General features: G+C 40.3%; 1 protein-coding gene across 1 annotated transcript in view; it reads left to right on the top strand.

Moving 5' to 3' along the window:
• NSRP1 (nuclear speckle splicing regulatory protein 1) overlaps nt 1-22,616 on the top strand; it is a 51,262-nt gene extending 28,646 nt beyond the window's left edge. Inside the window, exons 3-7 of the mRNA XM_027862542.1 lie at nt 4,486-4,542; nt 16,509-16,637; nt 18,010-18,217; nt 19,370-19,478; nt 21,464-22,616. Of these exons, the coding sequence (XP_027718343.1) occupies nt 4,486-4,542; nt 16,509-16,637; nt 18,010-18,217; nt 19,370-19,478; nt 21,464-22,448 (1,488 nt within the window). The 3' untranslated portion in view covers nt 22,449-22,616. The remainder of the gene's footprint in view (nt 1-4,485; nt 4,543-16,508; nt 16,638-18,009; nt 18,218-19,369; nt 19,479-21,463) is intronic.
• Nucleotides 22,617-23,211: the final 595 nt, after the last annotated feature.

Raw genomic sequence — 23,211 nt, 5'->3', positions numbered from 1 at the left:
GTGTGTGTGTGTGTGTGTGTGTGTGTGTGTGTGTGTGTGTGTGTGTTTGGTAGGGGAGTAGAGCATGGAGGCAAGGGACAGGAGTGGAGAGAGAAAGAGCACAGTACAGTAGTGCAGTACAGGAAATTTAACATTGGTGTTTCTTTGGAGTGCAGATTTCTTCTAGAATTCTTTACATAAAGTCAAATTTGGTAATGCGAATTTACTTAAAGCAATCTGGGTCACAGTTCTGAGGAGGGGTCCTGGGGCAAGGAGGAGTGCTGGCCTGGTGGAGCTTGTGGTGGCAGTGGAGAGAAAACATCTCGCCCCTTATCATACCATCTTGGAAGAACTGAAAATTTTCAGATCCCTAGAAGTATCTCTGAAAACAGCTGTACAAACCCCCGAAGCTTGGGACAGTACATTCTCCACATTGGAAACAGACTTTTACCTTAACAAAGAGTTTAAAACTCAAGTAATTGGCCGGGATCATGAGTAAGCAGCACAAAAAGAGTCAGACTATATTATCTTACTTTGGTGACAAAGAAGATCAAAACGTACAACTAGAAGAAGACAACGAAGCCAGAGCTCCTACATCCAAAGCCTCCAAGAAAAATATGAATCAGTCCCAGGCCTTGGAAGAGCTCAGAAGGGATTTTGAGAAGCAAGTAAGAGAAATAGAGGAAAAAGTGGGAGTGATGCAAGAAAATCATGAAAAACAAGTCAACAGCTTGCTAAAGGAGACCCCAAAAAATACGGAAGAAAATAACCTTAAAAAAAAGCCTAACCCAAATGGCAAAAAAGGTCCAAAAAGCCAATGAGAAGAATGCCCTAAAAAGCAAAACTGGCCAAATGGAAGAGGAAGTCCAAAAGATTACTGAAGACAATACTTCCTTAAAAATTAGAATAGAGCAATTGGAAGCTAGTGACTTTATGAGAAATCAAGACACTGTAAAACAAATCCAAAAGAATGAAAAATTAGAAAACAATGTGAAATATCTCACTGGAAGAACAACTGACCTGGAAAATAGATCCAGGAGAGAGAATTTAAAAATTATTGGACTATCTGAAAGCCATGATCAAAAAAAGAGCCTAGACATCATCTTCCAAGAAATTATCCAGGAAAACTGTCCTGATATTTTAGAACCAGAGGGCAAAATAGAAATGGAAAGAATCCACTGATCTCCTCCTGAAAGAGATCCCCAAAGGAAAACTCCTAGGAATATTGTAGCCAAATTCCAGAGTTCCCAGGTCAAGGAGAAGGTATTACAAGCAGCCAGAAAGAAACAATTCAAGTATTGTGGAAACACAATCAGGATAACAGAAGATTTAGCTGCTTCTACATTAAGGGACTGCAGGGCATGGAATATAATATTCTGGAGAGCAACGGAGACAGGATTACAACCAAGAATCACCTACCCAGCAAAACTGAGTATAATCCTGCAGGGGAAAAAATGGTCATTCAGTGAAATAGAGGACTTTCAAGCATTCCTGATGGAAAGACCAGAGCTGAATAGAAAATTTGATTTTCAAATACAAGACTCAAGTGGAACATGAAGAGGTAAACAGGAAAGAGAAAATCATAAGAGACTTATTAAGGTTGAACTGTTTACATTCCTGCATGGAAAGATGATATTTGTAACTCATGAGACTTTTGTCAGTATTAGGGTAGTTGGAGGGGAAAAAATTATATGTACACATATAAAGATATAGATAGATAGATAGAGGGCACAGGGTGAGTTGAAAATGAAGGGGTCATATCTGGAGAATAAAATTAAGGGGTGAGAAAGAATTATGGTAGGAGGAGAAAGGGAGAGGTAGAACAGGGTAAATTATCTCACAAAAAAAAACAGAAAAGAAAAGGCACTTACAGTGGAGGGGAAACAGGGGAAGGTGAGAGGGAATGAGTGAATCTTATTCTCATAGGATTTGATTTAAAGAGGGAATAACATACACACTCAATTGGGTGTGGAAATCTGTCTTACCCTACAGGAAAATAAGGGGGAAAGGGGACAAGAGAGTAGGGGGATGATAGAGAGGAGGGCAGATTGGGAAAGGGAGTAATCAGAAGCAAATACTTCTGAGGAGGGACAGGGTCAAAAGAAAGAATAGAATAAATGGTTGGGCGGGATAGGATTAAGGGAAATAGAGTTAGTTTTTCACAGCATGTCTACTATGGAAGTGTTTTGCATAATTGCACATGTATAACCTATATTGAGTTGCTTGCCTTATCAATGAGGGTGGGTGGGGAGGGAGGAAGGGAGAAAATTTGGAACCCAAAGTTTTAAAAACACATGTTTAAAAAAAAATGTTTTCACATGCAACTGGGAAATAAGAAATACAGGAAATGGAGTACAGAAATCCATCCTGCCCTACAGGAAAAATTGAAGGGGAAGGGGATAAGAGAAGGGGGATAGAGATAGAAGGGAAGGCAGACTAGGGGAAGGGGTATTCAGAATGCATGCCATCTTGGGGTGAGGGGAGGGGCGAGATGGGGTGAAAATTTGGAACTCAAAATCTTGGGGAAGAAAATGTTGAAAACAAAAATAAATAAAAATTGCCATGAAAATAAGTAAATAAAAATTTAAAAAAAAGAAAAGGAACAAAAATGAATAGATGACTGTTCTCTTCTCTAACTCTAAGATTGACAAGTAAGCTTGTTTTGAACTCTCATCCATCCTTTAAAGCTCAGTTTGGCTGCTGTCTCCTCCATGAAGCTTTCCTTGATCCATCCCTCTGTAACAATTCCTCAGAGCTTCCAAAGCACATTCCTTCTCACTTCTCTGTTGCATTTTTATCATCCTATTTATCTGTTGTATTCCATTTGACTTTGAGCTCTAAAAAGGCAGGGTCTCTGAACTTTATAGCACAGTGCTCTGCACATAGTAGTTACTTAATAACTATTTGATAAATCAAATCACCAGGTATTTATTGGTTTTCTCCTCTGTGTTGGGCATTTTGCCCAATATTTAATGATTATTTTAGATCTGGGAGTTTAGATGGTGTTTGAAGCCTGGCTTTCAAGCTAACTGAAGTACACGATTTCTGGTATTAAAAGCCTCTTTACTCTTACAAATTAATCACTCTGTGTCTATAAATGCCATTCTGACCCGTTTATATGTAGTTCTGAAACATTTCTTCAGGCTGCAAAAATACGTTCCAACAAACAAAATACTCCTCAGCCTTTCCACACTTATTGGAGTCTAAAAGCCCATGCAATACAATGCATGTCAGTGCATTTGGGGCTTTGTGGCGGCTAGTGGAGCAGCAACTCAGCCTAGATTGGAGCTGTTTACCTTGCTCTAAATCCTTTTTCCAAATGTATTTTTTAATTCTGCATTTTAATGACACTGCCAAAACAAAGAGCATTTCCATATACAAAGTAGAACGGGGAAAAGGGTATTCTTTGTGAAACCATAAATCTCTCTTTTGAACAGCTTAATTTTTAAAGAATATAATAAATCCAACATGTTGTACTTTCACAGCTGTCCTTCTTGTTTATGTTTCCTCCTGAACTTCAGTTCTTTTCTGTGCATTTTAGACAATTCTTCAGTGGCTCTTTTTTTTTCCTCTTTCTCTCTCTTTTCTGACAGTACTTTCCTTTCTCCTGAAATCTCACCCACCCCAAATAAGAAAAGAAAACTATGATCCTTGGAGCATAGGCAAAGAGAATAAATCCATATATTGGCGCTGTCAGCCTGTGTCCTGTTCTGAGCCCTGTGTTCCCCACCGTGCTGGTAGGGGTGGGGCAGCAGCGGGTTTTATTATCCATCCATCTTTTGCAGGTGTAGCTGGTCGTTGTCTTTGCCGTGATGTTGTTACCATGTGTAATGTTCTCCTGGCTCTTCTCACTTCCCCTCAGCATCATTTCATACAAGTCTGCCCACACTTCTCTGAAAATATCCCCTTCAACATATCTTTCTGTGTCAGAAACCTTAAAAAACCTTTGACCCCCCCCCCCCCCAAAGGACTTGCAGTCTGTTTCTTGGTGATGTGACTTCTAAGTCAGGTTCTGTACTGGCCAGAAGAATGGCCAGTGGTTCCTGAGGTAAATTGCATTGGGACATTAACATATTTGGGCAAGTAAAGTCTTAGCAAATTGTTTTAAATCAAGTATATTAATTTTTGATGTTTTTTAACTGTGCTATGCATTTTGGGGGCTCATATTTGAAGGACTTACTATGACTGCTGGAATTAGGTATAAGAATAAGGAGAATGTATAAAACTTACACAGTTCGGGAACATCCCTACATGAATCCTTTTTCCTTCATCATTTTTTGAATATCTGCTGTATACAAAGCACAATTTATGTTTCCCAGGGCATATGGAGATATGGCTATAGAGGTCTTTCATTTTTTTATTCTGAGAAGTTTTAGAAATAGATTTGAATGAGATTTTAATTTAATACACAGAAACACAAAACTGTGTTATCAATTAGTAATGAGAAGATGAGGGAGACATTTTTAACAGGTTTAAACTAAGAGGTAATTGTTTTTCTCTTGACAGACCTCCGTGAGAGACAGCCTTCAGAGAGAAGCCTTCAAGAAGCAAGTGATGAAGCAGGTACGAGGAAGAAATACTCATAGTGCATCGGGCAAAGTCAGAATCTCTGCTTATGTTTTCATATCTTGTCTGCACATGTGGTGATTGGTCCAACACTTAAGACTTACTTCAGTGAATAACAGGAGTCCAGAGAAGGCTTCCCATGTCAATGTTGGAGGAAGTCCTTGTTGGACGAGCTAATTCTTTGCTGTTGGACTAGGACAGATAAAGCCATTTTTGGCTTTTGGATGACTTAGCAGTATGAGAAATGGATCTCTTAGTTTAATGATTTCTGCTCTTGAACCAACATACTGAAAGTGAGAAACAGCATTCCTCTTCTCAAAGTGATTTCAGAGTTTCAGCCTCTTTGAAATAGATCTATTAAAGAATTATATTCATTCTAAGTCGTTCTGAGTATTCAGTGGTTAAAATACTGAAGAGCGAGCTTGCTAATAGAGTGAATGTTTCTTGCTTTCATGACAGTGTTAGGTTGAGGGTTTTTTTAATTCATTTGTCTCAATGTTCACTAAGTGCTTGTGGTTCTCCCTGTATCTTTTTTAAGGACATATCTTTCCCCTTTTGCCCTAGGGCTCATTCAGGCAAGTGGGCAATGAGAAGACCCTCCAGCTTCAGGGGCTGCCTGGCCCCATGCCTTTCCCTCTCACATCTTCTCCTAACCTCAGGTCATACTGGATGGTAAAGAACCCCTAGCAGTCTCACCTGATTTTCTGACCCTGGGCCTTGCCTTCCATCCTGCCATCATGCCTTTCAGACTTCTGGCCTCCCCATTCCTTTCCTGGCCCAACTTCTGGCTCTCTAGACTTTACTATGCCTCAATCACCTTTTTACCTTGGAGGTTCCTTCATTGTCTGTGGCCTTGCCCTTGAACATCCCTCTGCTCCTTAGCGTCTTATTAGTAAGCCTCCATGGGAGGAAGGGCCCAGACTCTCCTTGTTGCCTTCACCTCCTGGCTCTGATTCCACAGACTTCCCAACCATGCGTCTCTTGGGGCACTCCCTACTCTCCCTCACTTTTACTTCCTTTTCATATGCCATTGGAATGTAAGCTCTGTGAGAATAGTCACTATCTTTACTTTTGCTTGTATCCATATCTCCAATACCTGGTAGCACAGTGCCTGGCTATGTAGTTAAGTATCTAATAAATGCTTGTTGACTGACCTTTTTAAATCAAGTGTCACCTTCCATTAGAGTCTGAGCCCCTCGAGTACAGGGACTGACTGTTTTGCTTTTTCTAGTTGTATCCCCAGCACTCCCTATGTAATAAATGCCTTTTCATTCCTTCCTTCCTTCCTTTATTCTACAAATTGTCATCATTATTGTTCTTATTTACCCATGTAAACATTTGTTATCCAAAAAATGTAAGACATTATTGCCAGGTAGGCATTTGAGGAATCTGCAAGACACAGATTAAATTTAATCTCTGTCCTCTGCAAATTTATAGATTGGAAGTAACTAGAATGGGTGAATAGTCTGCCAGAGTTGTAGCTTTACCACAGTTCATTAAATCTCTATAAACAGGTCAGCTTATATAGTTGTCAGGCATTTTTTAAGGGTCTTTTGTGTGCTGGTCATTGCTAAATGCATAGTAGTAACAGGTTCAGTGGTGATGGTAAAGTTCTTCTTTTTTTCTTTTGGTGACTTAATAAAAGGCTTTCCAGAAGACTAGGATTTTTATCTAGTCTTTAAAGGTTAGGGGAGATGCAGTTTGGTGAAAAGGAAAAGGGGGAAGGTTTTTGAAGCTTATGCCACCAGCTCTGTAGAGACCAAAGGTTCAGAACAGTGATTGCAGGTCATCAGTCATCCTCCCTTGAAGTAAGCCCTGGTACCTCGTTGTGATGTGGCAGTGACCCAGACCTGTACAATTGGAAAGGCTCTGAACCAGAGCTGGGCTGTGAGCTGTTTGCTTTTATCAGTCAATCAAACATTTATTAAACACCTACAATAGGCCAGGCCCTGTACTAAGCACTGGGGATAAAATATAAGCTAAATGAAAGACAAGTCCTGCCTTCAAGGAGCTGACATTCTACTGGGGGAAGACTAACATATCAAAGGGATCTAAAAAGGGAAGAGTGGGGGAAAGGGCACCTGGCAGGGGGAGGGGAGGAGAATGATGGCCAAGTCCACCAAATGAAGCTTAGCTGGCCTGGGCCTTTCCTCAGAATGGAGGTTCCAGTGGAAGAAAGGGTCTGTAGGGGTGCAGTTAAGTCTTTGAATTGCGTAGCTGTATGGAGCTAGAAATATGCAGACCAGTTCAAACAACAGTTCTTGTCATCTGTTATGTTTAGAACACTGTGCTAGACTTTCTGAGATATGTATAAATACACATATCAATCAATCAGTAAATAATTATGAAGTGCCTACTATGTGTGTGAGTAACTCCACATGGAGTAAATGTAAAGTTGACCAGTGGCATAGTGACAATCTCCCAGAGCTTGGGAATCATAGGTTTATGGGTGGTAGAAGACCTTGGAAATCCTTTCAGAATATAGTTTTTACTTCAGAAAGCAACAGAGAGCCGGTACAAGATTTTAAAGAGTAGGACAAAGATTGATGATGTACACAAAGAAAATGATTTTGGTCACAAACATGGGATTGAGAAAATAGGCCTGGGGAAAACCCCTGAAAGTTTTCATCTGTAAATAGCGTTGTAAAAAGTTTTGTAGTATAAATGATGGCATTCTCCTAGAAAAAAATCATTAATCACCAGATATTGAGGCCCTGCCACACCCAGTGTGCTGGGCTAACCACAAAGGGAAATAGAGAGATTTTTAAAAAATTCCTGTCCTCAAGGAGTTGTAGGCCAGTATCCAGTTGTAAGTAAAAGTTGTTTTTTGGTCTTTTTTTCCAGGGTTGTTTTTTTTTTAAATAATATTTTCCCCCAATTACGTGTAGAAACAATTTTTAACATTCATTCTTTTTTTTTTTAAGTTTTGAGTTCCAAATTCTATCCCTCCTTCCATCCCCTCCCCTCTCCCTGACACAGTAAACAATCTGTTATAGATTATACACGTGCAGTCATGTAAAACATTTCAACATTAGTCATTTTGTGGAAGAAAACTCAAAAAAAGAAAGAAAAAAGAGAAAAATATAGTATGTTTTGGTCTATATTCAGATGGTTTTCTGGACTTTTCTAGGGACTTAGTAATGACTTAAGTGTTACCAGGTGAGCTTGAGCTCTCATATCCAAGAATTTTAATTCTATGACAGATTACATTGATTTAAGAAATCTTAGAATTTTGAGAATTGTGCATACCCAGATGATACAGAAACCTTCCCACGGATTGGTGACGTTCAGAGTTATTTTAGGTTTACTAGGAAGCAGTGCTTTATAAGAAACAAGGGGCTCATTAAGACTTTTTTGTCAAGATCGCCTTCAGGATTTGGAACATTTTGAGTTACATATTTTTTTATTCCATCTTTATTAGATATATTTTTTAAAAAGGACCAAGGCTCCAGTCCAAAAGATGTTTAATTTACAAGATGTGTAAGGTAATCTCTGTACAACTAGTTGTGTTTATAGTTATTTATATCCTTGTAACTAAGGGTATTTTCAGAGTTACATGAGATGAGAAATTGACCTTGTGCCAGTCTGGCATAGATCATAAGACCATTGATTTAGAGCTGGAAGGGACCTAAAGGGGCATGGAAATGAAACCCCGAGAGATTAAGTGGCAGTGATGGAGCTGGGAAGTAAACCGAGGCTCTTTGATTGCAAGTCCAGCATTATTCATCAAGAGGGTCTCCAAAATCCATTAGCTCTCATTTTTCACCAGCCCCTTCCACATATAAATCCCGTAAGTCTCTTTGTGGTGGCTTTTAAGGACCTTCCTTTTTTCACTCCTTCCTCTTGTGGTCACATTGAAGAGAAATCTTACAACTCAGCAGTAACAGTCAGAAGGAAAATACTGTATGTTGTGTACTAGATATGTTGCTTTTAAACTAATGTTCTTATTCGCCCATACCTGTGAGTATTTTTAGGCCCTAAATTACATAATGCCCCCCCCAAATAAAAGTAAACCACTAGTTTTCAAATGTTAAAATAAGCAGTGACTTATCTCTCTAGTGTTTTAAATATGGTTTATGTGAACGTACGTCATACTTGAGAATGTAGTAGAGTGCCAAACTAGGTTAACCAGTTTAATACATAAAGAGCAGGGGAAACCTTAAACAGTATTCCTGGAAACAGTCATTTTATTTTTAAGAAAATAGGAGCTTCTTATTGGTGTTGAAATAGTTTTTTGTGGACACTACTTTTGTTGTTCCAAGTGATTTTAATGGCATTCGTTTAGTAAGTATTTGTTGAGTACCCGGCCTGGGACTTCAGCACAAGTCTGACTTGACTCTGCCGTTTGGGACTGGGAAATGGAATTCACTGAGTACCAAAATGTGTGTTTATTTCTTTGGGAGGGTCACCTGGCTCTCAAGCTCATAATAGAACTTCTCTGCATGTTTGCCCGCGATAGCGGATGTCAGAGCCCATTGAGAAACTGCTGTTATTTTTCAGCAGATCATTTCTTGTGAACTGAGATTCTTAGCATCCTCTGTCCCTTTTTCTACCACCTCAACGCTGACATGGCATAAGTGATAGAGGGCTACACAGGGCTGAGGCCATTATTATATTTTTCTTTGTTCAGTTGTTCTTTGCCATTGCCAAAGAAGCCATCACCAAGTGGGCAGTCTACTGGTGATGAGTCTTTTTCACATTTAGCTTGCCTACCCCTTTTAATAATGATGGTGATCATCATGAAGATAATAATAACTAGCATTTATAGAGTGTCTGCTGTGTGCCAGGCACTGTGCTAAGTGTTTTTGTTTTTTGTTTTTTACAAATATTAGATCCCCACAACAGCCCTGGGAGGCAGGTGCTGTTATTATCCCCGTTTTCCAAGTGAGGAAACTGAGGCAGACAGAGGTTAAGTGACATGCCCAGGATCATACAGCTAGTAAGTGTCTGAGGCTGGATTTGAAATTAGGTCTTCCTGACTCTAGGCCCAGGTTCTATCTACTGCAACACCTATCTACCATTTGATCTTTTGTTGGAACCATAATGATACTTTTCCAGCATAGTAGAACTCACCTCAACTAGTGTTCTGTGGGTATAGCCTTTGAGAGCCCTGGATTATCTCTACACCATAGTGAGGCATCAAAACAGGAAAGGATGGCAAGAAATACAATGGAAGATGTAAATCAGGAAAAAGGAAGGAGAAAGGCCAGAGACTTGTAGACTCCACAGAAGCCACGTGCTTGTGTGTGTGTGCGCACACTATATATATTGTTTGTGTGTGTATGTGTGTGTGTACTATATACGTGTGTGTGTGTGTGTGTGTGTGTATATATATATATAATGAATTCTTCAGGAAAAGAAAGGGTAGACACTGGTGTTACAGGCACCAAATTAAATCACAACAGGCAAAATTTATATTTTAACATATAGGAAATGACTTGTTACTGATGTATCATTCCTTAATCAGTGATCTGAACAGTCAGACCACTGACTTGTTAGAGCAAAGGTCAAAATTAACACAAAGCTAAAATAAAGATGAAAAATGAGAAAATAAGATGTGGTTTGAACTTGAAATAACTCAATCCTGACTTACTCAAACAAGTTATTCATGATGACAAATGGGTGATGCACAGAAGAGAGGACATAGGCTCAGACTATAGTTTCATATAGAAGTTTAACATCAATTGCCATAAAAGGGATACCCAGAAAGCCTAAAAAAAGCACCTTAATCAGCAAACACTTGACTTAAATGGCAGAAAGAGATGGCAGCCGTAGAGAGTATTGGTTTAGAACACAAGCTCATGTGTAAAATATTACAGAAAAGGTTTATGGAAGATTATGAACAACATTGCCTCAAAGCAGAGGTGGCTAAAACCAGTAAGAGAAAACATTGAGAGAAAAGCAGGTGAGCAAATTCATCCTGAGAACTTTGAAGAATAAAAATGGAAGGAGAACAACAAACAAAGTAGGAAAGCTCTGGCAAGGTTTTTATTTTCCATCCAGAACAGTCAAGCCACCACCCACTGGCCTTGGACTCCAACAGCAGCACGTTGCTTCTAGAGAGGATGGAGACCTCTCTTCAGAGGATATAAATGGGAAAACCTGCTTTACTAAACCAAGAATACAAAGAAGAGAGCAAAAAGTGAATGAAGAAGAGAGTCCTGGAAGGACTTGTATCCACACATAACAGGGTGAAGTGAGGAGAGCAATTTCTACACTCCCCACAGTAATGTAATGGAGAACAATTTTGAAAGATTCTAGAACACTGAGGCATTGACTAGTTTTGACTTTAGAAAACTGATGATGACACAAGAGAAGGGGTAAACTGGAGGAGCAGAATGAGACGTTTTCAGACGGACAATGTATGAGTTTGTTTTGTTGACCTACGTGTACTTGCTACAAGGGAGAGGGTCCTATTTAGGGCATGGGGTTATGGTAGATGATCATGATGTTTTTAAAAAAAAAGTTAAAGAGCATTAATGAGACATTTAAAAAATACTTAGAAGAATTCAGAGAGGGACCCAGACAAGCAGGGAAGTTTTGTTTCTAGCTTATTAAACTTTTAAATTTTTTCTTTTTCTATTATGAACAAGCATCAGTGTTTCTGTGTACAAAGAAAATAAAATGGGATTTTATATGAAACCACGAATCTTTATTCTATACTACTTGGATTTTTAGAAGTATATATTAAATTAACATTACCACAGATATGTGGCAGTATAGTATTAAATTTAGTAGACAGTTTTTTTTAAACCCTATTTGGTAGTTCATAGTTTTATGTACTTTCTTTTAAAAAGTTTGGGTTAAATTCATAATTTAAAATTTTAATTTAGAAAAAAAGGGGATTTCCTGTAGACGGTGAGGTCTTACACATGTTCCTGTTTGTGGATGGCTTCAAGTTTCAGACCGCTGCATTGGAAGAAATCTGTAACCACTCAAAAAAATTGGACCTCACCATTCACACTGTAAAAAACCAATGATGAAGAATGTCTGTTTCCAAGATTATCACTTGCAGTTAGATAGCCTATAGAGCTTGTCCATCAATCGATATCTATATCTGCCTATCTGTATCTGTCTATTTATCTATTTATAATTGGATAGAGAGCCATGCCTGGATGTGGACCCATGAATGAACAAAAGGTCAATTGACTGGATAGCTTTCAGGAATTGCAAAGATCTTTTAGTGACCCCAGATTTCTCCGAGAAACAAAGGCCTATCTTTTAAATGCCTGAGTTCTACACCAGGGTTGTATGGCTAGGACTCATGGCACACCAGAGCCTCCAATAAGCTGCAAATGAATACTGCACAGAGGACAATGAGTTAAGTGCATGGTAAGTGTGAGAAGGCTGCACCCATGAAACAAATGAGAAGTTTCAAAGAATTGGAATAAAAGATATCACTGGGGTGATGTAGGAGTGAAAAAGAAGATGACTGGCCACATGGGAAGAGCATGTGCTCCACTGGTACACTTGTGATGTTGGTAGAAGGCAAGTAAGGTCCCCAGCATGTTAGATAGATGCGCCTCTCTTCTTCCCTGTAGGAAGGATATAGACAAAGCTCACATGAGCAGCTTACAGTCTGCATTATTGGGGGGGGGGGGTAGAAATTGATGAGGTAATAGATCTCTGTGTGCATTTCACTTTCATTGGAGAGTTAGCTTAATATACATTAAACAGTTAGAATAAGCTAATCACATGATAAGTATGTGATGTAGTGTCTTAAGAACCAGAAGCCTTCAGAGGGGAGAGAAGAGAGGAGAGAGATCATTGTAGATTTGTGTAGACAGAGAACCCCTCAGAGAAGAGGTGGTTCCCAAGTCTGGGCCTGGAGAGATGGATGGAATTTAGCCAGAGAAGAAGAAGAGGGAAAAAACATTCCAGGCAGGAGAAGTAGCACAAGCAAAGACACAGAGGTCCTTAAAGTGCCGAAATTCTGCTTTCAGCCACAGTGTACTAAATTACAAGTTGTCCCAAGACAACAAGTTACATTAGAATCCTGCAAGTGCCTTGTTGTGCCACAGGTCTGGATATATGTCACTGTACTTACTGAAAAATGGTATATAGAGTCAGTTTGATTTATCATAAACATTATAAAATCCTGAATTACTGGTTTGTAATAAAGCCAGAGCTATGTTTTCACAATATACTTAATTGAATTTCTTTTTAGTTATTAAATGCAGGTACCCAGTTTTAAATTTACAAGCAGATGAATGTTCTTCCTAAGTTCATAAAAAATTAAATTTTAGGCTAGAATTTTTTTTCACACAAATTTGCACAATTTCAGTCCTAATTGATTACTTGTCCTGATGGATACTTCTCCTTTCTGACACCTCTCATAGGATCATAGGTTTAGAGCTGGAATCACCATAATCATTTTACAGATTCAAAACCTGAGGCTCAGAGACCACAGTAATTATAGCAATAGTTAATACTTGTAAGTATTATAATATTTTATATTATTATACTATGTTACTTTATGAGTATTATAGTACCTTTAAGATTTGCAAGGCACTTTACATATATTATCTCACTTGATCCTCACAACATCCTTGTGAGGTAAATGGTATATTCCCTTTTTTCTACATGAGGAAGCTGAGACTGAAAGAAGCTAAGTGACTTGCCCAGGGTTCCATAGCCAGTTAGTGTCTGCGGTTTGGATCTTAGGTCTTCCTGGCTCCAAATTGTCACTGTATCCACTGTGTTCCCCAGAGATGGGGAATGATTTGCCTGTGGACATACCATAGTAAGTAGCAGAGCCAAGATTTAAATTCTACTTTAACTCCAAAAACAAGATTTTTGCCAGTTTTAATGCTGTCTCTTGTAAAATACCATGATTTTATTTTTAAATATATATAAGTTTAGGAAATAATAAAAATCAAAATGTATTTAATTCCCTTTTTTATTTTTGTAACATTTAAATTGATTTACTCATACTCAAATGAATCCATCCATGGTTTCATCAATTTGGGAGCTACTTATTATGACACAGATTGCAAATCATTCATACCTCCCCATACTGAGGGAATCTCATCCATTACTTAAAGAGTTATAAAAGATATTTCTCATTAACATCTTTTAGTACTTTTATTCATGGGCCAAGAGGAAATAAAAACTCTTAGTCCAACTAGATAGGATAAGCACTGTAAAATGAGGGGGTTGGACTTACAGCTAAGTCCCTTCTAGCTGGAAATCTGTGATCCTAAGCCATGATTAAATGCCCATTCCGATTGGAATTAGAGCTGTATTCAGTGAAAAGTTGAATCTAGAAGGAGACTCTAGAATAAAAGCTCATCATAGGAGGTCCAACCCAACAAGGAGGTGGTCTTCCTTTCTCCCAACACCAAAGGGCTGCCAGTGGAGCGCTCTGACTATCCACCTGTCATTCTTCTCCTTCAACACATGACCGGCCCATCTTCACTTTCTGTCATACAGTCTTCGATGACATCTTTTACTCCTAGTCTTTGGAGTTCCTCATTGGTTATGTTGCAGACTTCTCACATCCTTTCCATTGCCCTCTGTATGATGTTCATCTTTAGTGATTCAGAGACATGTGCCGTTCCAGGTTTTGCTGCTATATAACAACACCTGTAAAATGTTTTGTTTTGAAAACATGGGCCTTTGCAGTTTTGGGAAGTTTAGGGTCAGTAAAAAGTTTTTTGTAATTTTCTCAAAGCAGTCTAGCCCACCCTTCTCCTTTCAACTCTGGGCTCAACTAATTGTCTATCTGTGTTGTCAGTCCCAAATATACATACTGTTGGACAAGCTCTAAATCTAGGCAATACACATTCTTCATCCATTTAGTCTTAACTGTGTGGATGGTCAGGCCCAACTCCTTTGAATGATTACAGATCTCTTCCAGGAGGCTTTGCAGTGATGGAGCTTGATGAAATCAAGATAATGTCTTCTACAAAGAGGAACATCTAAAAGAGTCACAAAGAATCCCTCTTCAGCCCAGTCTCTGCCCTTTATCCCCTCCATCCCTGTGGCAGATACTTCTGGTGAGCACACATCTCTCTGTTTTATGCTTGCCTGATATTTATTATAGAGGGCCATTGAACATGTTGATTTCTGTTGTTATATCTTCCAAGAAATCTTAAATGATCCTGCTATACAGATGGGAGACATTTTGCCACAAGAGACACCAAGTAGAATGCTTTTTTCTAATAAATAGTAAGCACAATGAGATCTTAAATTCTCTATTTAGTTATTATGAGCTGATAAAGATGTGTTCCATTGTTGAATATTATTTGTAAAAGCCTGCTTGTTTCCTAGTCGTGCTTTCATTGAGGATGTCCTTGCTTCATGTACAGATGACCCACATAAAGATTCTCCATAGATGAAAGAGTAATGAGCATATAACTCAATGGTTGTGTTGGAATCAGTAAGGTCTAATTTCCCCCACCATGATTTTGTTAATCTCCTTAAAATATCTTGTAAATCAGTCCTTCCATGCTCTCACGACTTTATCATCTTCAACAAGGATCTTTATAAATGCTTGAGCTAATCTGACTGCTTTTTCCCTCTTTGTTCTTCTTGTTGATGTTTCTGTTTCTTCTGTAAGTACGTCAGAGACTGTGGTGCTAGGATTTGTGTGTTGATTTCACTGTTCTTGATAGAGAAAACAGTTTGCTGTAATAATTTTGTAAAAAAATTGTTTTTTGCAAATTTTGTAAAAAAAAATCTGTAAAGCAGATCTTTTCTATTTTTTGTTTGGTAGACTTCTTTCCATTCTTACCCTTGAATGCCCTTGGAATGACTTTGCTTAGTTGATTATCTCGCCAATCTTTCTTTAGATTGGTTTTACCCTCCACTTCTCCTCTCTGCTTTATGAGATGATACTTCTCATAACTGATCATCCTTCTTTGTAAGGCTGTGTAGGTGAGCTTATTTTCTAACTTGTTACTGCCTTTGGCAGATATTTCACTGTTTTTGGCCAGTGAGTCAAATGTTTGCTAAGGCACTTTCTAGGTTCTTTTGTTCTCCTTGTAGCAATTAATTTATAGTAGTTTAACTTCTGGATAAAATTATTATAATTGGTGTCAGTATCATTTTTGTTGTCCCTTTCCCATTTTAAGTTTTCAGTAGTTTGTTTGATTAATTTAAGGTTAAATCATCATTGTATGTCATATATTTTTCTTATTACTCGTCCTTATTTATTATACATTCTGGCTTTAACTCTGATGAGTCCGATGGACTGACTGTGCATAGACAACTGATATCTCTCATCTCTTTTCTTATCTTTTAAGATATGGACAATTTCATTCTTTCTTATGTTGTTTGGTAGAACCTACCGATTCCCTTTTTTTTTTTTTTTGAGAACATATTCGTATGAATCTACAAGTCTTTGGCCTCTCTCGTTTACTTCTCCTGAGCCAGACTTTCCCATGGATTTACTGACCTTTTCCCACCTTTTCATTGAAGCCACCAAGTATCAAAGTGTACTTTGATTTGTTTTGTAGGTCTGTAAAATGAAGGGACTGAAATAACTACTCACTTGCTATTTCTGAGGTCCCTTTCAGCTTTAAATCTGATGATAGTGCACGTGGAGGAGTGTAATGGAGAATGTATTGGGCGTGGAGTCAGAGACACGAGTTCAAGTCCTGGCTCTGACACTTAGTGTCTCTGTGATCCTGGGCTAGTTGTTCAACCTCTTCATGTCTAAGATTCTTCTACTCTAAAAAGGGAGGCTGGACAAGAGGGGCCCTGAAGTCCCGTCTGCCCTAGATCTTTGATGGATCCTGCGAGACTAATTCAATCTTTATAGGGATCTGTGACCTCGTTAATGTGGAGATGTTCTCCACGTGTCAGTGTGAAGGTGCTCGTGACCAGCAGAGGAAGCCGGCCACTAGGTAATGAATTCTTTGGCTAGGACAGCCCATGAGAGTTTGGTAAAATGTATAAGATAAAATTGATGTTTACCGTGGAGTTTTTTTTTTTACCTTTTTCTTTCGTTTTATTAACAGACCAAACTTGAAATCCAGAAAGCCCTAGCAGAAGATGCCACTGTGTATGAATATGACAGTATTTATGATGAAATGCAGAGGAAGAAGGAAGAAAGTAATCCTAAACTGCTTTTAGTAAAAGACAGACAGGTTGGTGTTTGAAAATAGAGATTTTTCTGTGGCCTACTTCTAAATGCTTACTATTTCTTTTAGGTTCATGGTATTTCTGTGTTTATGCTTTGGTTGACATGATCTTTGCAATCATACTTAGAATTAGTAAAGCTATGTGTTTCCATCAAAATCTTATTGCTGGGGCAGCTAGGTGGCACAGTGGATAGAGCACCAGCCCTGGAGTCAGGAGAACCTGAGGTCAAATCCAGCCTTAGTCTCGTAACACTTACTAACTGTGTGACTCTGGGCAAGTCACTCAACCCCAATTGCCTACCCCCCTCAAAAAAAAAATAATCTTATTGCTAAGAATAAAATAAAAAAAACTTCTAATTTCTTAATATTCATAAAGCCCTCTAATTCTAGATACTCCAATTTTTTTGGCACTCAAGTAGCCATATAACATGCTGTTCTAAGAATAACCACTCACTATTTCTAATAATTTATTGTGAAAATATTGATTTTTGCTGTAACAGCTTGCAAATAATCACCCCACCCACCCCCAAACAGTCTATTTAGAAAATTTATATTGATCCTCTTCACAATTTCTACAGCTTGCTTATTTATTCCCATTATAAGAAACAGAAGGCTTTGTCTGCAACCCTCATAGACACTAGGCCCCATAACGCCAAATTGAAAAGGGAGAGAAAGGAGAATTGGAGTATTTAAAATTTATTTTACACAGATTATCTGCTTGATTTTCTATAAAAACATTTGGATTTTTAAAGAACCTATGAAAAAGTATATATTTCTATTTGTGGCTGTATTTTCCAATACTTTTGGGGGTATAGAGAGATGCTGTTAAAAATGTCTCCACTAAATGCACTAACCTAAATAACAGCATTGGCTTATGGATTTTATGTTTAGTGGCATATTTGGGAGGAGAAGAATAATCAAAAGAGATAAAGATGACACACAAAACATGAAATGCATTTTGTTCTTAGAGCAGAAGAGATAGCAGTAGTCTATATCATCTCCTTCTAGATTCAGCTTTTCATTAAATGTAATTCTAATTTCAACCTTAATGAGCCATTTTAAAATTCCTTCTTTTATCTAATCATTTCTGTTCCCTCCTGGCTGGAGTTCAGATCCAGCCTCAGACACTTCTTAGCTGTGTGACCCTGGGCAAGTCATTTAACCTCTGCTTGCCTCAGTTTCCTTATCTGTAAACGGGAACAAGAATAGCACCTGCCTTCCAGGATCCGAGGAGATAATAATTGTAAAGCACTTAGCACAGTGCCTGACACATAGTAGGCACTATATTCGTGTGTTAGCTATTATTATTATCATAATTAGATATTAATGAGAAGTATCTTTGGCACTCCTTTAAGCAATCTACATGTTTTTCTTTTAGCCTAAGTACATCCACAGCCTACTAAAAGCAGTTGAGATAAGAAAAAAAGAGCAAGAGAAAAGAATGGAAAAGAAAATTCAGAGAGAACGAGAAATGGAAAAGGGAGAATTTGATGATAAAGAGGCATTTGTGACATCTGCTTACAAGAAGAAACTTCAGGAGAGGGCTGAGGAAGCAGAAAGAGAGAGGAGAGCCGCTGCCCTGGAGGGTGAGCATCGAGGGCCGGGCCAGGTGCGGAGGGAGGGAGGGAGGAGAAAACCGGAGCAAGCCGCCCACCAGCGAGGGATGCGGCTTTGGGGTCAGTACCTGGCAGCACACTGCTCCAGATGTCCCTTTTTATCATTAATGCAAAACTTGCAAATACTTCAAGACATGAAGAGCAGAGAAGTGGACCTGTAGAAGAAGTGGTGAATTTCTGTCACAGTTTTAAAAAAATATCTCCCCCCAGCACACAGACACACACACACACACCCCAGCACCAACCTAACAGAGTAGTAATAGATTGTTTTGTTTGTGTCCTCTTGGTACTCATCCCTTTCCTGTGCACCTTTCACAAGTTTTCTTGGTGCCTTTCTTCATCCTTGCCCACCTTCCCTCCTCCCCCCAGGTAGAAGCCCATATGTGCAATCAGCACGTCGGCCTTGGGTGGGTCTGGATTCTAGTCCTTCGAGGTCAGGATAGGCCCCTGCTCCGGCCAGACTTCTGAGCTCTTTCCGGATTGTATCTACTCCCGTGATGTGGTGGTGCCCTGGTCATTCACTCGCTTCTGCTGCCCTCCCTCTGTATCGTTTCATAGAGGTCTTCCACATCTCTCCTGGTCCTCACTTCTTGTGACCTAGTTAGATTCTGTCTCATTCATGTAGCAGGGGATGCTGCCTCCGCCTCTTTTGTCTCTTCCTCTTGAGTAGAAGCCAGGCTTCACAAACAGTGGAGAAATCTTTATATTTTATCCCCAGAAAAGTCCTGTTTTCACAACAACTCCTTGAAGGAGTGTGCGAATAGTCTCATTATCTCTGTCTTAGAGTTGAAGAAACTAAGCCTGGGTGACTTAGCCACAGAGCACACGCGGCCTCAGTGTCCTTTCCGCTGCCCCATCCTGCCTCTCTTTTCCGAATCTGTACATTGGACATAAAGACCTGGGTCTGCATCTCCCCTTAGCCACTTATGGGCTGTTTGACCTTCTTAGGAAAGTTGCCTGAGTTCTTGGAGTCTCGATTTCCTCCTCAGTAAAATAAGGATGCTAATCCTGCCCGGCCTTTCTCACAGCGTTGTTAAGAAACCGCTTTATAGACCCGGAGCTCTTTCTGTGAGTCAATTATTGTCACACCATTGATCATAGTGTGTTTTTGGTTCTGCCTAGCTCGTCTGGATGTAACCAAGCAGAAAGATCTCAGTGGATTTTATAGGCACCTTTTAAATCAAACGGTTGGAGAAGAGGAAGTGCCTGAATGCAGCCTTCGGGAAACCAGGTAGGCAGCCACTGCAGCCACAGATTCTGGGGAGGTGCAGTGGAGGGTTTCTAATAGTCACTTTATGGGGCTCCTCGGAGGGTCCTCCTATCGCTCACAGCATACATGCTCTAGTGTGACCCAGGCCAAGTCATCTGCACCCATTCTTCTCACTTTGAAACTCTGAGAAGGGTCCATTACTTAGTCCTGAAGGGACTTGTATAGGATCATTCTCACTTGGCAGCTGTGACATTGAGCAGGCCAGAGAGTCGTTGGCATCAATTCATTGCCAGGAGGTTTGGCGTCACTACAAACGAAAGCAGGTGTGAAATGAGAATTTAATTTTTGTGTGACTGAGCTTCTGAGTGAGTATCTTTGTGCTTTGGATGGAGGACAGTGAGGAGGAGGTGAGAAACCTCCATTGGAAGACGGTGGCTTTACTGAGATTAATAATAATTATGGCACATCTCCGCAGCACTTTAAGGTTGTGAAGTGTTGTCTTCTGACACTCCATGGTGGAGGTAATGAGGATTCTTGCTGTTATTTTCCCTACTTTATCATCAGTGAAACCAGAGTTCATAGAGATTAAGCTCTGAGATGGGTTAGAACCTGGCCTCCTAAACCAAATATTTCACCCTCTGTCCAGTTAGCCATGCTGCTGACCTCAGAAAGCCACCAAAACAACTTTGATTTGTTCATTTGTAATATGAAGAGGCAGATGTCATATTAGTGTGATTTGTCCTAAATAAAGAAGTGGCCTGTGTATGTCTGTCTACTGGTGAAGGTCCTCTTTGTGATCAAGAATGCGGGTCTCTTGTACAACACCAAACTCAGCTGTAGGTGTGTATGAGAGCAATAAGTGATTGTGTTCCTAATCGTGTAGATACGGTTGAAGAGGAGAGTTTGTCATGAAACTATCTTTAAACCAGCTTATTCTCCTGGTCGGCCGCACTGTTCAGAAGGCCAGAGTCTGGATGCAGGCAGAGAACCAGACTGGATTCTGTGTCGGCCTTTTCCCCCAGTGCTTTAATGTCTGCTTCCAGGAGAAGTTGGAGTTTAAGAAAGTGTATTTGGAAAGACAAATCCTGAATGGGGTTTGTACTACATTCTGACCTTCCTATGAGTTTCATCCAGAAGTTGACTGAAGCTGGCTGAGAAATCCCACACCCATTTCTCTGAACTTAATAATAGTATTCTAAACTGCTAGCAAGGCCTTTTGCCCTGGTCACCCTCCCAGCAATTCCTGGATAACCACAAACTGTTACTGTATCAGTGTGATTACTGAAAATGAACTTGTGGGTAATGTAAGTAAATCCACCACACTTATCAGCTGTGAAAACGTAAAACTGGAAATTATTTTAGCTTAATTCAATTTTAATATCAGTACATGCTTGCACCACACATTTCCTGCTTTGTTCTAATAAATACTGAGCACTATATCAGGAAGCTGGTGTTGCTCTGCCACAAGGAGGGTAGACTTAGCAAAGGCACAGTGTCATGACCGGATATGGGATCTTGTTGTGAAAATCTTATTTTTATGTAATTTTGTTGCTACTGATATGAAATCCCATTTTTAAGACTTAATCCTATTTACTTTACTGCCCTCCCCCCCCATGCTCTGAAATCTCTTTTGTGAAGCTCATGAAATTATAAATAGAAGCCAATACCTTTTCCAAATGAGTTTTTTTATTTTTGTGCCTCACAGAAACTCTGAGGACCAGTACACTAGTGAGTGGCCCATACGGAGAAGAAGGATCATTCCTCCTTCTTCAGCTTAATAAGCATTGATTGTTTGGAAGAGAGGGTGCTGCTGCCTTGTAGACATTAACTTATGAAGTGGCTTGGGCACGTGCCTCCCCCACCTCCTTAGTCACATTTGTAGAGACAGAAAGCAACAGGTCTTCTTCGGAGGAATGATTTCAGGACTGAGAGAAAGTACGTGAGCCCTTCATTTCTTCTGCAGCTGACAGTGTGATTTCATTTTGTAATTATTCATTTTTCTAAAGCTCTAGGATAAAAGAGGAGAAGCCACGGGGCTATTCTGATGAATTAAATCCAGACAACGGGGTCCCAGATGATGGAGATGTACCCAAAGCCAGAGTGAAAGAAGAGGAAAACCCTGATGCAGACAGCGACATTGATGTGGACAGCAGCGAAGAAGATGATAAAATGGCAGACAAGAGTCATTCGAACTGCAAGAGTGGCAGGAGCCACGCCCACTCCAGCTCCTCAGGGGAGGACAGAGGCCAGTATGACAAGGGCCACACCAGGGGCTCCAAGGCAGGAGGCAGTGATCCAGCAGTGAGGGACAGAGGTGACCAGCATCAGGACCGCGGACATGAAAGCCAGGTCAGGGAGCAGAACAAATGTCCCATTGATGGTGGTCGCCAGAAAGAAAAAACGTTTCAGCACAGGCCCAGGGAAGACAGCAGTAAAGAGTACTCCCGGAGGAGGCATGAACCGGAAGAGAGAGAGAGAGGAAAAGAGAGAAGAGAGAGGAGGAGGACTGACAGCCGAGAGCGCAGGCGGGAGGAGGAGTGGGAGAAGCAGCCCCCCAGGGATCGAGAAAGAGCCAGGCGGAGAAATAGTGAAGACCAGCGCGATGAGGAGAGGGAGGCGAGAGAGGGAGGCAGAGGCCGTGCCGAGAGAAAGAAACACCAGCATGAGAAAAGCAGAGACAAGGAGCTGAGCACCGGGCCTTCAGAGAGGGAGGGGCCGAGCTCAGGTTCTGGGGTACAGGACAGGCCACGTGGGGAGGAAGGCTCCAGCGAGGGGGGAAACACGGAGAGGGCCTCCAGCCCCAAAGGAACCCAGGGCCCAAAGCACCAGCAAGAGGGGGGAGGAGAAGGAGGGGAGAAGCCGCCTGAGACTCAGAGCAAGTTTGCAAAGCGCAGCAGCAAAGAGACCGTGACGTCAGCGCGAGACCGCTACTTGGCCAGGCAGATGGCGCGGTGTGGTGCCAAAACCTACATTGAGAAAGAAGAGGACTGAGGGTCACCCAGCAGGGGGCTGAGCATGTGTGGAAGGCAGCGGGGGCTGAACTGGCTGGAGGAGAGAAGAGGGCAAGGACTTTTTTTTACATTTGTTAGGGGAAGGGGTACAGCGACTTATACATGTTTTGAGCACACTGTAATTTAATGTAAATAAAAATGTCCTTGATTTAAGTAAAAAATGAACTCCTTTGGCTTATACATTTGGCTGAATGTCCATAATCTTTGGCAGCCCATTGTGGGTTGTGTGCAATACACCATGAGAGTGTGGGTGAACTCTTTTTGGCACTTGACCAGGAACTTTGGCCAGCTCATATTATTGACCCACAATTTGCCAGAGTAGCTGTGTTGTTGTATGTGCTGGGTAGTGGATAAGGACCAGAGATGTGAGTAAAATGAAAGAAAATCCTATTTCAAATAGGAACCAGCTTAATAATGCTGACTCCATTTCAGGTAAGTTCTCTTATAAGTGCTGTTCTATTTGCAAGCAGCCCAATCTCAGAATGCACAGGAACCATGGGAGGGCCAAGCTTGGCCTATGCCTCTTGTTAAATCACAGAACCAGGCTGACCTGGTACTGCAGTCTGTGCTCACCGGCTGCTGTCATTCATGACTTGGATTCCAGTTTCCTCAGGGAGATAAGCCTCATTTTGCTGCTGGTCAGCCACGTGGCTCTGTTTCTTTATTTGTAAAACGGGTAAAATGATATCGGCCCTCCCAACCTAGAAGGTCTTTGTTAAGATTAGAGGATCTAATATGTACAA

The sequence above is a fragment of the Vombatus ursinus genome, unplaced genomic scaffold (assembly GCF_900497805.2).
Source record: "Vombatus ursinus unplaced genomic scaffold, bare-nosed wombat genome assembly UNPS02014768.1, whole genome shotgun sequence".
In the NCBI taxonomy this organism is placed as follows: domain Eukaryota; kingdom Metazoa; phylum Chordata; class Mammalia; order Diprotodontia; family Vombatidae; genus Vombatus; species Vombatus ursinus.
Note: the sequence above shows the minus strand (reverse complement) of the source record. Positions and strands in the feature narration are given on the sequence as shown.